The sequence below is a fragment of the Vicugna pacos genome, chromosome 5, assembly GCF_048564905.1.
Source record: "Vicugna pacos chromosome 5, VicPac4, whole genome shotgun sequence".
Taxonomy (NCBI): domain Eukaryota; kingdom Metazoa; phylum Chordata; class Mammalia; order Artiodactyla; family Camelidae; genus Vicugna; species Vicugna pacos.
The window spans coordinates 37,114,049-37,129,655 of record NC_132991.1 but is presented as its reverse complement, the minus strand read 5'-3'; the positions used below and the strand labels follow the sequence as shown (position 1 = coordinate 37,129,655).

At 33.4% G+C, this 15,607-nt stretch overlaps 1 protein-coding gene across 4 annotated transcripts in view; it reads right to left on the bottom strand.

Annotated features, from left to right (window-relative positions):
• Window positions 1-2,033: 2,033 nt before the first annotated feature.
• GCA (grancalcin) overlaps window positions 2,034-15,607 on the bottom strand; it is a 34,341-nt gene continuing 20,767 nt past the window's right edge. For 2 of the 4 annotated variants that reach the window (XM_072961064.1, XM_072961063.1), the window contains exons 3-9: window positions 15,238-15,411; window positions 12,697-12,766; window positions 8,915-8,958; window positions 8,487-8,634; window positions 6,170-6,283; window positions 5,544-5,602; window positions 4,679-4,890 (exon numbers count right to left, since the gene is read on the bottom strand). In XM_072961064.1, coding sequence (XP_072817165.1) covers window positions 4,864-4,890; window positions 5,544-5,602; window positions 6,170-6,283; window positions 8,487-8,634; window positions 8,915-8,958; window positions 12,697-12,766; window positions 15,238-15,411 — 636 coding nt within the window. In that variant the 3' untranslated portion in view covers window positions 4,679-4,863. Of the gene's footprint in view, window positions 4,467-4,678; window positions 4,891-5,543; window positions 5,603-6,169; window positions 6,284-8,486; window positions 8,635-8,914; window positions 8,959-12,696; window positions 12,767-15,237; window positions 15,412-15,607 lie in introns of those variants that run through there. The other 2 variants (XM_072961065.1, XM_015250566.3) reach the window with 2 other exon arrangements.

Genomic DNA, 15,607 nt, shown 5'->3' with positions numbered 1-15,607 from the left:
TTCCAACATTTTACTAGGTACAGTGATAGACGTAGGCATGGTGGTGCTCATGTATTTCACAAAATCACATAATTGTAACAGTGCAACAGTTTTACGGTGTTCCACTGAGGCACTAGTAAGCTGGACTGAGTGGTAAAAAGCATTAAATCTCAGATTAAACATAAAAACATTTCACTTTTTGCCTGTCAAGAACATTTATTGTTGGATTACTTAAAATTTCTGCTATATGCGAGACAATTTTTTATAATATATGCCTGATACATATTTTTCATCTAGAATGAAAATATCGAGATACTATTTTCATTTGCTCAAGTTTCATACATTCTTAATTCTTCTCATGGAATTGCTTATCCATTATTTAAGAAAAAAACAAACTATCTTGAAAGAAAACTTTTAAATAAAACTCGTTGGTCATAATGTGGCATGTTCTAAGCAAAGGATTGTTTAATCTGTTTAGGGTTTAGATTACCCACCATTCACTTTTAGGATTTAAAAACCCTTAGAACATTTCCCTATTTGATAAATAAGAAACCAAACCAAACACAGAGTAACAGAAAGCACTGTATTGATATCTGTAAGTGAAGCTGATTAGAAAATGGCAATCAAAGTTTGAAAAAGTTAAATATTTAAATATATAGTCTCTTTCCGTAAGATAAATTTGGGGGTAATGCATTTAGATAGCTTTGGGATATTAGAAATGCATCCACAAATTCAGTTAATCCTAAAATCATCTTTAAATAGTCTATAATTTTCAAAAGAATATGGATCAATAATTAGTATGTTTCTGGAACATTCATACTAGCACTGTTCATGTTATTCTTTAAAATGTCAGTAATCATAGCAAGATAAAACATGATTAAATACAGCCAGCTAAAATGCAAATGGCTGTACGTGTGTACCTGTAAGGTACATATTTAACTTTTACATTTAGGGGAAGATGTGCGTGTGCGCGCGCACACACACTGCATCAGGAAGGAGGAGGTGCTAATTCCTAGCATATTTGTCTCTGAATATAGCTGTTAAATGATAACCTAGACCAATTCTTCTCTCTCCCTGTAAGATTTCCAAATTCCTACCATGTCTGGTGTCGCAAAGGGGCACATCTGAAAACATAAGTAGCACATAGGCAAGGAGCCTACTCATTCTGTAACTCTGTGGCACCTCAGGGTAATGAGAGGTGCCGCCAACATCTCCTTACTCTATATTCAGATACAGAAGCACATCCGAGTTTTGAATGTTCAAAAAATAATACACAAAGCTGCATATTACCAAGCTACTTGGATAAAAGGAATGCTAAGTAATATGAGGCTCTTTTACTACTTTTTTTTTTAAATAAGTAGAAAAACACATGGCAAGAAACAAAAGCACAGGTCTCCCAGCATTCAAAGAATGACAGAGTTTTTCATAAGTTTCTCATTTTGCTGGAGAAAAATTTTGCTTCTGCTCAGTATTCTAAATTACAGGACAATTTGAATTCAGTATGGACATATGTGATGTTATGACCTTATTCTAGACAACAAATTAGCTGAACAGTATTCATTTAAAATCCTGCCTGCATTCATCACTGTAATCACAGAAGTTCTGAATACTTTTTCTTTGTTATCATCTAATACTATTATGAAGTCTAGACATACTCTTAGATACCTTAGTATTGTACATTTATTTCAAAATGCTTACTCTGCTATGAAAATGATTTAATTAAGACCAAAAATATGTGATCTACTAATACAAGTTTCAAAGTAATAAAACAACCACGGTTGCATTTTAAAGTTTAAGAGAAAAGAAAAATATGCTAACCTGAAAGAAGTCTTGAATTTTACTTACAAGGTTTAATGTACCAGATTTCAACAAATTTATTCTTACAATTTTCCAGAAAAGTGCTATAAAGAAAACATATCATTGAGTCTGTCAAACACAAAAGGATAAAGAAAAGCACATTTCTGACAAATAATATTTGTTTTTCCAGTTTAGTCATGTCATAAGATTACATGTGAACTTGATTGGTATATTTTACTTACAGAAATAGTCACAAATTAGTTTTTTCTTATTTTTTTAATTGCACAGACTTTACATTAAAAAAAAATTTACTTTTTTCCAGGGGAAATGACTTTTCTGGGAATAAACATATCACTTGACTTTTTTTTTGATTATTACTTTTTGTTTCTGAATGCATGCTTAATAGATCAAATGAGCACAGTTCTTGAAATTACATTTAAAGTTGACCAAATTAAGATTCCCTTGATGTAACTGAAAATGTGTAAACTGCCACTCGAAACAGAAGTACAATACCTGACATTTAATCATTGGCCATCTTTTAGGCATCGGCGAGTTACTGCACTGTTACTTGAACTGAAGCATCTCATAATATATGTTACAGATTTTGTATGATGCAAAACTTCAGAGCAAGCTATTTGAATGTTTATTAAAAAAATTCTCAAAATGACATGGAAACATGTTTATTGTATAAATAAAAGCACTTAGACATGAAGAGTGTACATTATTCAATAATTTACATCATCATAAGAAAACTGGGGCATGAGTTAACCAGTACAAGCTAGCACACTATATTCATATTCCCGTCATATTAATTATAAAACTATTTCATTTTTACTTTAGTAATGGGTGTCTGTTTACCTCAGTTATTTTAAAAGCATTAAAATGTGAGTCACAGTAGGAGAATGCTGGTAAAAAAATTCTCTATGACTAATGTTTATATAAGATTACCTATCTAACGTAAAGTGCAAAAAAACTATCTGACAATTGGGTTGGATTGGTGTACAACATTAGTTTTGCTGGAGAAAGGGTTCTGTGGTCAAAAAAGTTTGGAAAAGACTGAGTCAAATAAAATTAAATGAGATTTTATGAACCTTAGGCTTTATTAAGCTCCCTGAGGAAGGTGAGACTTTCCCAAACATGTTTGGCCATGGAAACTCCTTCTTCACAGACCTCCTATGACCAAAAGTCACGGGAACACCTTTGGAAAAGGATGAGTCAGAACTGGGAAAAGAGTTCTAACACAAAGTGTCATTGGCAAAACTTGTATGAATCATATCATGCCATTTTTAAGGTTTTACCTCAACTGTGAGCCTCCAAGTAAGGAAAATTGTAATTGACCTCAGAACAGCACCGTAACTCCACCAGCTATATAAACTGGATGTTAAGATTCCATGCTGCTGAGTCGTATTACCACCCTTTACTCAACGTGAATGATACAGTGTGTCTGCATTAGCTTTCTACTATAACACCTCTAATAAGAATTCTGTACCTTTTATGGCTCAGGTAACGTCCTCTCACATTATCAAATATATGTTTATGAAAAAAAAATTAACAGCCAGAGGACAAAATTATGTGGATTATTTATTCACGCATTTTTATAAAGCTGACCAGATGAATTTGACAGCTAACTATACAAAATTGTATCAACATGGATATACATTACTTCCTTTCTAGGATTTTTTAAAGTGAAAATTGATTTAAAATTCTGCATGTTCATATTATGAAAGGGTTTTTTTCCAAGATACTGCTATTCATCCTTCATTTTTTATGAAACATGGAGTTTTATAAAAAGTATATATTAATTTGGTCACCAGCAATGTTAAAATTTATGTCAATTTGTATTCACCTTTAAGCTGGAAGATAGTTTAGTTAAAGTGTCAGAAAAATATGTGATTTATTATATCTTCATTAAGAAATAAAGACTTAGGGTTGTTTGCCAAGAAAGGGGCTGATTAATTACAACAGCTTCTCCAGGAAGCTTAAATGCTCCAGACCTGACGACCCCACTTTGTAACTCTAGTAGCAACACCACTCAGAAACACTGCTGTGCTGCCCACCGCGCCCAGGACCCCACGTTATACTTACTGGTAGAAACTTACTGGTGAGGACTTACTGATTTACTAAAGCCCAGATCACCAGCTACTGTTGTCAGGGAAGTCAAACTTGTATTTTCTGAACATTTAAACAAAGTGGTAGATGACTTGATTTTTTTCTTAACTTTGTAAACAGTTAAAAGCATTATGTATAAACAATTTCATTTAAAAGAACAAATCTAAATATTGACAATCATTAAAAATTTGCCATTTCCAGAAACATCTAGATTTAGAGGACAATGCCACGTCAGGTTATATAAAGTGCAGAGAGAAAAGTTACGTTTATTAGGAATTTTTTTCCCACAGAAGACAACAAAACATATTGAAGAAAAATTTACACTGCAGAAAATTAAAGGGAAAAAAAATGCCTCCTGCAGTTTTATTTCACCATAGATTAACTCATGGTAAACAAATTTATTAATTTTAGGTCTATCTGAAGTGATTTAAGACAAAATTTGAGGAACTACAATTTTCTTCTTCACAGGCAAAGACTCATGAGTTTCTGTTCCCTAATTATGTGATCAAAAAACAAACTCCATGACAAATATGGCACAAAATCTCGGCTTCCCCTTCTGGTTCACCTTCAAACTCCAACAACTACAAACAAAATTTCAAAGTATAATTTGTAACCTTCAGTTAAGTATAAATTAGCTTTGTCTAGGCTTTCATCATTTGGCTTCTTATATAATCTATCTTGTAAGTAAGAAAGAAAAATTAAAGCTAAGAGGAATTTATATCACTTAATCATATACCAATATTCATTATGCAGATATCTATGAAGTTATCACTTTACTAAAAGCAGTAAAATCTCAAATACAAAACATCTCTTTTATTGCTTTGTACTGTGAGCTAAAGTAAAAACTCATAGAAAGAGAAGAGATTTAACAGACAGGAACATGGAAAAGCCCCCAAAGTGTTAATTCAAAGTAGTCCGGTCCATTTCTTCAAAGCAGAGAAACTCACAGTATGTCTTCAGCTTTCAAATTCTAGATATTCAGACTGTCATAGTGCCCTGCAAAAACTAATACATAAGCAAAATCACCAGCTGGTAACAACAAGGTGGTTTTTGGTTTTGATTAATTATATTCCACAGAAGCGTTTTCACAGGAGAAATTCTGAGTTTCCAAGGCTTGTAGCTGAAACCAGTATGTAGTGTAGGGTATATATAGTTAAACTTCCACATAACAAAAAGAAAACAAAACCTTGAAACATTGAAGCATGTGTGAAATGTAACCTTTCCTACAGCTTCAATTTAAAAAGAAAAAAATCCTGGAATCAGGTTAATAGCAACCATTCGAAATGAAAAATGAACAGCTCTATAATCTATCATAGAAGAAAATTTCCTCTCTCTCTTAGAACAAAGATCACCACAAGTAAATTACTCTTTAAAAAATAATGGCAGTTTTGCCCTTAAAAATGATTTGGAAGATAAACTGCCAAAAGCCTGTCATAAAATTTAAAAGTACTTTTATGTTCAATATAAAGTCAAGTTGGTATCTGTACCAGTACTGAATCTTACATTTGCATTAAGCAGAAACATATAGAAAAAGAATGTGGTCTCTAAAGTATATTATTTCCAGTACTGATACTGGAGATCACTTAAGTGTTTTTTGAAAACTAAAAACACCCACAGAACCCAGTAAAAATATCAAAAGTGTTACCCAGGATACTCACATCATCATATACGAAATTCACAACACCTTGTTGCAAGTGGTCTCTTCTCCTAAAGAAATCTTTAAACAAAAAATTACTTTTTTTGTTATAACTTAAAATCTATAGGTGTCTGAGATTTGCTAATGTTAACCACTATATATAAAAATAGATAAAAAACAAATTTCTTCTGTGTAGCACAGGGAACTATATTCAATATCTTATAATAACCTTTAATGAAAAAGAATATGAAAATGAATGTATGTATGTATATGCATAACTGGGACATTGTGCTGTACACCAGAAATTGCCACATTGTAACTGACTATACTTCAATTAAAAAAATAAAATCTATAGTTTTAAATACTTGGTGTCCTCAGGTACTAAAAAAATGAGTAATTTCATACTCAATTAAATCTTAAGTGATTTTATGTCCCAGGCAACTGAGACATTAAAAAGACTTCGCCAAAGTGAGCTAAAATAATTTTTCACTATTTATATTCCTCAATTTTTAAAGCCTTAAAACTCTGATTAGATTTAATAGTAACTAAAGGGGTAAAGTAAAAATTATTATTAACTTAGTGAAGAAAATGAGGGACATCATTCAAGAAAAAAAACTACATAATACTGTACCCATTAATGATCCATACCTGTCAGTGCTCGAAGCTTCACACAGCAAGCAACATAATCATCAAAGAAGATTCTGCCATTCTTGCTATAACGTTTAACAATAACAGTTAACGTTTGAGGACTCAACCTATAACCTATAAAAAAGGGATTGACAGATTAAAACTTCTAAAACTAAACACTATAAGAACACCACAGCAGCAATGCATTAAGTCACAAAATAAATTAACTTTCAAAATTCATTACATAAAAATATGTATTAGAAACAAAACACACTCCTATTGAAATTGATTAGACAGAGGCTTTGTTACTAACAGTTAAGTGGTACATACAATTCTAGCTTTGTAATAAAGCCAGAACAAGAAAAAGAAAATAATTATCTTTGTGTTTTCAAAATATATTTTGATGTTGAAATAATGTCTAGTGTAGGTCACAGGTTTTAAAGCATTTATTTCAACCCTGTAATTTTATAGTTCTTTAAAGACTATCAAAACAAAGATTATTAGTGATCTTTGCTATCATTCAAATCCTGTATTTTCCATTGATTATATTACTTTCAAGTGTCTTTTATAGCCAGAGAAAATTTGAGGATCATCAGAGGGGGAAGAAATAGGAAAATGTTATCCCTTTTTGTCCTTAACCCATATTCTGTTTCTTCACAGATTTTCATTTTATCCACAGCTTTCTCACTATTTCTTTGGTTCTTTGTTGTCTAGCTCTGTGGTCTCCCAAAGTTTTTGATTGTGTACTTCAATGAGTAAAAAGTTTTGGATGATTCGCTCCCATTACATGTGTATCAATTTAGTTTTAAATTCTATACCTGTATTACTATTTGATTATTTACATTTTTAAATATATATGAAACTGAAATTTCTAAAAATGGAATAAAATTAGAATATAAATTAATACATTTTACCTGCTTACCCTGACAGATGGTCCTTTGTGTTTAAGGAGATGTGTACACTTTACTGTGAAGAATGCTGGCCTAGAGTTATTATCTTTATATATTACTAAAGAATTTGGACAAAAGACACTAATCCAGTCAAAGAGGAAAACAATAAAAATAAATGCAACAGAAGATAATTCTATGCATAGCTATAATAAAACACAATCCAGGAAACTTGCTAAAGGCAAATGAAAGGAATGGTATAAATTCACAGAAGAAGTAAATTGAATGTGTAGACTAATGTAATTATATGCAAATGAATTTTGAGCTTCCATTAGGAAGATGATCTGGGTGTGGTACCGATAAAATTTGTAAGGTTTTCCACAGTATTTTCAGCAAAATAATCTGAGTATCTTAAAAGATATCTGAAGACCTTAACTGAATAATACAGAATACCTCTTTGTTACACCCAACTGCCTATGTGAAATTTTTGGTGGTTCTCTTTTTAACGAACAATTATATTAATTTTCCGACATTATGCTGAATTACGAACCAAGTTTAACTTGGTATGAAGGCTGTATAACTGAACTATACACATTTATGTGGCCAGGACTGTCCTTAAAATGACCACCTATTAAATCAAAATATTTATATAACAAAACTAATCATAGCTTTCACTATAAATTAGAATTTGAGATAATTTACATTTGGTTCAGATTTCTGAAAGTTAAAATCTTTCAAAAAGTTAGTTTTCTTACAAATGCATTCTGTTTAGAAATGAGTGTAAATAAAATCACAAGGGTAAACACAATTAAGAAAACTATTTAAAACTGCATTAAGTGTAAGCAAGTTAAACACCATTTATATTGTCACTTTTTGAAAGAAAGTAGATTGAGAACCTTAGCTTTTCAGAGATATATATAATAAAAGTAAAGTTACATTCTTTTAAGATATTCTAAAATGCAGATTTCCCATTTTGCGGTTTTTTTGGTATCTACTGTGTATTCTACATTACATAAAAAAAGAAGAAAAACAAAGAAAAAGATTGGTTTTTACTGCTAGAAAGCTAGACAGTGATATGGAGACTTGTAATTGAGATAAGCCCTTGCTGTCAATTTAGAAATCTTACCAAGTTACAAAAGTACATCATATAAATGGTAACTGAGTATGAACAATTAGAAAAATAAATTTAAGAATACTCAACAGAAGAAATTCAGAAATTTTTTTTATCAACCAGAATGCATGAAAGATCACCTTTTGAAAAACTCATAAATAAAATGGTTTTGTTAAAGGTCTTTAATCAAAATGTACCTACAACCTTGAAATCAAATTGGGCAACAGCTGGTAAAAATAATATACACTTTTATTACTTAGAAAATTGAAACAATTATGATTCAACTGATCAAAGAACAAAGACGACCTGGATAGATTCTAAAGAATTTTAATCTTCTTACCCATAGCAGCAATGGCTTCATTCAATTCATGAGGCTCTACTGTGCCACTTCGGTCTTGATCAATAGTTATGAAGTTCTGCTTCCAGGCATTCAGAGCTGCCCAAAGTTCTTTGAATTCATTAAATCCCATTTTTCCTGTGTAATCTCTCTGATGGTTTTATTAAAAAAAATAAATTTTGATACCAAAGAGAATCTACCTGACCCAAATCATCAATTAAAAAACTCTAAGTATGCTCTGCAAGAGTTAGCCAAATTCAGCATATAAAGATTTCTTTGTGAAAATGGAAAAGAATAAAATTCGAACAGGGTCTTATGAAGTACTGTTAAACTCTCTAGTTTACTATGGTCATTTATATCTAACAATTGCCTTAATATTCAGAAAACAATTATTCTATATTCTAGTATTTTCTGTTTTTATTCAAGGATACATCCAACATGGCAATCATAATCCTGCAGGTTTCCAAACTGAAGGCTATAAAACATTTATTATTTGGACTGAATTCTGCCCAATTTTATTTACATAAAATTATAACAACTTCTACTTTCAAAACAAAACATTTAAAAATTGCCAAAAGTACACAATCACCCAATGAACAAACTCTGAATGTTAGGTATGCATAATAAAAAGAAAAAAAAAACAGATGAAAATATAAACTACTACCTTCAAACTACTCACATCTAGTAAGGGGGTTGGGGTAATTAAATAAGCAATTATAGAATAACTGAAAATTAATGTTACAGGGGAAAAGGAGGACCTGAGTCTTCCTAACACAAATGCCGAGTCAGGTTTAAGTAGAAATCGTCACATACTGAGATCACAAAGCTTGAAAGTGTTAGAGATTAAGTTAAAGCCAGGGGTAAATGGGAAGGAGAGGCATATGATGACTTCAGAAAGGCCGATGTGGGCCAGGTCACGAACGTCTTGAATGCCACCCTAAAGAATTAGACCAATGGAAGTCACTGAAGGATTTTAAGGAGTAGAGGGGCAATTTTAAAATTTCCATTTCAGAAACATTAGTTGACAGTGAATAGACTACAGGGTAAAGTAAGATGAAACTGGATGTAGGTAAATCATTTGGTAGTTATTACAACTGACCAAGTGAAAAAAAGATGAGCTTCAGAACTGAAGCAACTGTTTCCCTTTGGAAAGGAAAGAAGAAATAAAGGAAAAAAAGAAAGGAAGAAGAAATGAAGATAGTAAGATAGTTTTCTATCTCAAAATCAGGGGTTATTAGAAATATTAACATTTTTATATTTATAGAACAACTATGGAATCACTAGGTAGAATTTACTTTTTCTAATCCTTATCACAATTATATTCAACTAGTATGCTGATTGCTCTCAAGAATAATTATACATAGTCCTGATAAAGGAGATACTATGTCAGTACAGTTCAGTCAAGTTTATAAAGTTCTTATCAATAGTTCCTTTATATAAATGAATGAATAAATAATTTAAAATGCTTAAAATTATTTTATTTCATGCTATACTATATGATCAAATATTTTGATATTTTTATAAAGAAAAAATTTATTTCTAAGTTTTAGACCCAATAATTATAAAACATTCCACAAGTTAAAAGAGCTGGCTTTTCTTTAACTGTTTCATTTGGTGTCAATGTCAGGATAGGTGGCTACAGTATTTTCAGACTGGCATTTCAACTGACATTGAATGAGCATTTACTCTGAGCCAGGTAGTGTGTGTTTCATGATTTCACACAAACGTGCCAAACCTGTTAACAGTCCCAATTTTACAAATAAAGTAATTGAGGCCCAGAAAGATAAAGTTTCCTAAGTTCACAGAGCTAAGTAGAAGAGTCAGGATTGGAGCCAGGGCTCACCATACAAAAACTACTGAGGCAGGGAGGGGAAGAGTGGAGGTTACATGAGAAATCTCTGGAATGGCATTCCATCACTTTGTCAGGCAAATGCATCTGATTTGCTTTAGAGTTAACATGGCACACATTCTCGAAGTGGGAGAATGTAAATGGAAGATAGTAAATGGCAAAAATTGAGTCGTTGACTAAGCAGATCTTCAATCAGTCTCAAAATAGGACTAAGTATATGTAAGATTAAATACCTCTGACAAAGAATGGAGGGAGAGAATTTTCAGGAAAGTTGGCAGATTTTCACTCTCTCCCCATTAGAATGGACAGAATTAAACTGATTTTTTTTTCCAGGTAGTAATCCTTTAGAGAAAAAGAGAAGGAGAGAGGAAACAAAGGAACAAGATTTTGCAAGTTGGAAAAGTAGACGGACATAAGTTGACAACCTAGATCTGCGAAAGTGGCTTCCTGAGCTTGCCATAAGAAAAGCCGAGAGGCAGCCTAGTTATCCTGGAGAAGACCCTAAACATTTAAGAATTGGCAGTACTTCTGAAAATGGGTGTGAATGTAGAGATAAAAACAGAAGGATGGGTTGAATGTCTATTTAGGGAGCATTTGGAGCCCCAAATCCCCTCCTTGCTTCTGCTCTGGGGATGGCTGCCATGTCTACTTCCACACCAGCAGATGGCTGGGGTTTTATTCTCTGGAGAGGTCTGTGCACAGTAGGACACCAGGCACAGTTCAGGACAGGGCTATCTATGAAAAACAAGGAAATTGAATGACAATTTACAGAAGACTGAGAACCTGCTCAGTCCTCCCTCCTCCTTTCCAGACAGAAGATCACCTAGACAACCAGTCTGGAGGGGAGATCCCTAACAACATGAAGCTCAGTGTTGTAAGACAAACTTCCCAGTCAAACTACCAGGCTTTGAAGTCTACAGTTAATACCTAACCAGGCTCTCAGAGCTTCTAACCAGCATTTTAGTTAAACATGAGCAACCAAGGATCATCAGATACCTGAGAAAAGTACCTAACATGAAAGACATCCAAACAAACTGGAAAAAAAAAAATTGAGGAAGAAAAAAACTTGAAAAAAAATACATTAACAATCTCAGAGAGATAAGGGAAGACATCCCATTCATGGGGGAAAAAAAAATAACCAGAGGCTCTTGGATTTTAAAAACATAGTAGGAGAAATGAAAGACTCAATACAAGGTCTAGAAAATAAAGTTGAAATTTCCCCAAAAGTAGAGGAAAACAAGAGACAGGACAGAAAAGATAAGAAAGATGATCCAGTCCAAAAGATAGTTATTTTTCTTTCTCCAGAATAAGAAAATGGAGAAAACATCACTGAAGAAAATTTCCCAGACCTAAGGCAAACGAGTTTCCAGATTGGGAGTGACCACTGAGTTCCCCACCCCATGAGGCACATCACTGTGGCATTTCCACTAGAGACAAGGAGATCTCATGAGCCTCCACAGAGTGAAAACAAACAGCATACAGGCAGGAAACAAAAAGACAAAGCAACAATAGAAGTGACAAACAATGGAGCAATACCGTCAAAATTCTAAGTGAAAATGATTTGTAATCTGGTGTTCTATACCTGGCCAATCACCTAATTCTGAGGATAGCATGAAAGCATTTTCAGATAAACTCTCAAAAACTTTACCTCCCATGCACTCTTCTATTAAGAAGCTAATTAATGTTATATTTTATTGAATTTAAAAAGACAACAAGAGAAGGAATAAAGGGGAGCTCCAATGAGAGAGATAAAAACAGCTCCAGAATGATGGTGAAGGAATGTTAGCATGACAGCCACAGGGAGCACAGCAGAAAGCTCCAGGATGACGACTGATGTCAGAAAAAGCAAAAAGCGACATTCATATATTGTCACAAAACTCAGGAAGGGCATTTAGATAGTAACAGAAAGGCAAATATCGATGACTGACCTAAGGAAAATTACTCCATAGCTATACTGCATGGATGAGTGGAGGGGAAGGGCTCCAGTGACCAGTGTGGAGTGCAGGGGCGTGTAAGAGAGTTAAATCCTCATAGTCCATAGCAGGACTTAACAACTGATAATCATTACAATTGAAAATCAATAGAGATAGAAGCAAGCTAATCTGAGATATGGAAGCAAATTTCAAAAGAATTGGCTGAAAGAGTTGAGAGAGATTTCCCCGATAAGTGGTTAACACTGGGGAGGCAGGAATACACACTGAACAGTATTTTCATAACAAACTTGCAGAGTTTTTCGACTCTTTAAACTAGGTGTATGCACATCTGTGATAAAAAAATTTTTTTTTTAATATTTTAGTATGGAAACAAAAAAGTTAGAAAATGAATTTCCTAGTCCAATTTTAACAGGGGGAAAAAAGATCTCACGAGAATAAGTTCCACTAATTCCAGACTGCGTTAAACATTTCTGAAGCTCCTCAGCATCCACTTCACCATCCTGTTAAAAAATAATTACAACCTGATTAATCAAATCAGTTGTATAAAAGCATACTAAAATGCTAATTGGTTGTTCTAGGCCAATCAATAAATATCCATTCTTCAAAATATTACTCTATTATCAACTACCAAATTACACAGATAATCATTTATGGCAAAGGCACATTAGAGAACATCATACAACGTGAGTAATTTTTTCACAATCAAATTTTATTCAATTATTCAAGCATTTCAAATATAATTTATTTTCTCTATTTCTGAAAAATACCATAATCACTCTGTCCTACAATGGCGCAAAATAATATCTTGTGAGAATCATTATACCTCTACTTAAATATTTAGAAAAATGCCTAAAATGCTAACATGTTCAGAAAAGTCTCAGTAACTTTCCTTTCATGCCCATTTTGAGGGCAGATTATTTCTAAAGGATACTGAATCTTTAACCGGGAGGAGAAAATATCTTTTTCCCTCACACCATTATCCCCAGCAAAATTTTAGAGTTCCCCTGCATTTTGTTGCTGTTCTTCTGATTTTTGCCCATTCTTGTCTGATCTTCTTACAGGGAGAAAAAGTATTTTTTAACACCAACTAGAAATCACAATGGAAGTGAAACAGGCCGAATACTCTCGTGATGTTTCAGTACCTCATTCTATTTTCTACAAAAACAAAGAGTAGAATAATTTATTTGGAAGCATCACATACACTGTCACAAATTCAAAACAATATAGCTCTGAGAAAGGATCAAGGAGGCAAATTTAAAATATGTAATCTGTAAGAGACCGAAGAAATAAACAGAAAAAACTGTTACAGACTACTTCTGAGAAATATTATAAACATTATAAAGCAATTGAGAGACTAAACTTTAAATTTAAGAAAGCTTAAAAAAGCTCCGTAATCACAATAACGTCAATGCGAGATTAAAAAAAAAATTAACGCAAAAAAAGTCTGTGATGACTAAATATCCAGTTTTTAAGTAAAGGCTCTGACCCTGTGTTTACACCATTCACCTCATTTGCCTCTTGATACTGACCCCATTTAGGTTTATCAAACCTGTTAGATTTATCTTAATGATTTTACATTTTTTAGGATTTAGAGTATGTACCAGTTTACTTATCATTTCTTAATCTGCTTGTTTTGAGAAGATAAACCCAAGTATTTGTAGAACAACTTAACTCAAGGCAAGGGATTTTATATTTCACTGAAACATGATCGTGGACACAATCTAGGTGGAGACAATCACAAAACCACTAGACAGGGAAGGGTGACATGGGAGGAGGAAGGGGTAACTCCGAGGGGGACAAACAGGAAGGGGGAGTAAACAAAAACATCACTCAGAATCAGTTTAAGGAACCAATACTCCAAAATAGATGGGAAAATCTAATGTTCAGGAAGACAGCCCACAAAAATCAACTGTTTTAGAACAAATTCATACAAGATGAAATAATTTCATAGAGCACTCACTGAAATGTTAAGAAAACATAGAGAAACAAATGAACAGATACCTTCCAATGAGAAAGAACAAGAAATTAATTCAGTTAGTATTTGTTTATTGAGCAACCTAACGTGATGTTCAAGCACCATTAAATGGACTGAGTATCAAACAGTGTCCAAAATAAATTTCTCAGCTTCACAGAGGTTACATTTTAGTGGTGGAAGAGAGACAATAAAGCAGAAATTCCGTATAATAGTAAGAAGCGGATGGTAAGAAGTGCCACGAGAAAAAATACGGCAGAGTATCACGGTACTAGGACTTCCCAACCTCTGCCACATACAAAAAGGCAAAAGGAGGTTTTGAATGGAATTTGGGTAGCCAAAACAAAGCATCTGCCACATGGCATAATTCTGTTATCTCCTCTATTTCTAGAAAAGCATATGGGACCTAGTGAATGTTTTTAAGTGAATGAATAATGAATGAGAAATGTTATCAAAGTTCTATGAAATTCACACTGCTCAGTAAATCTTTCTTGACCACTATAAAAGAGACGAGACATGGACTGTGACTAACACTCAAGTGTGAATCTCTGTCTCTGCTCATCAGTCTGGTATTTGAACTTCTTTTCTGCCCTGTTTTCTTTACCTTTTCCTGATCTGCTTTACCTTCAAGACTTTCCCAGAACCACACATAATTTACAAGTCTCCCTTCTGATACTCTGCCCCAGCTTCCCCAAGGAGATTTACACGTCCCTCTCTCCTGCCCAGAGCCTCCCTGGCTCAGGCTCCACGCACCACCCCGTTCCCTCCTTGAGTCAAAGGAACAATGTGTTAGACATCAGACTTTTAATGAGATAACTATGATTACCCTCCTCTCTGATCTTAGGAAGAAAATTAGTCCAGATAAGTGTAAAGTACGAATTTCAGATGTATTTTTAAATGATACACTAAATTAAAAAGTTGGCATTTTTTATAAATAAATAAATAAAAGAGCAATCATTTTTTAGAACTGCTATTTGTGGTACATATTTAGCATTTCACCTGGCCAGCAACGGCAGTGAAGTATGTCCACATGGGGTCTCCCGCTGTGGAGTAATTATCTGGATAAGCTGGGTGTCCAGAGTATCCACCAGGGAGCACACTCGGCCCTGTTCCTGGCATCCGCTGTCCCGTTTGCATCTGCATTCCTGGCATCTGACTGCCCAAATTTCCAAACTGTAAGAGTGAAAAGGGAGAAGGTTATTAATATAAATATCCACTGAAGTTGGTTTAAAAGAAAATATTTATGAGAAGTCCATTGAAAATAAAAAATCGAGTTACTGAAAGCTCCCAAACCCACTATCACAAAAGCCGTCAGCTACAGATTGCTAGATGTCCTGCATCACCTAACCCAGTTCTCATTAATATATGT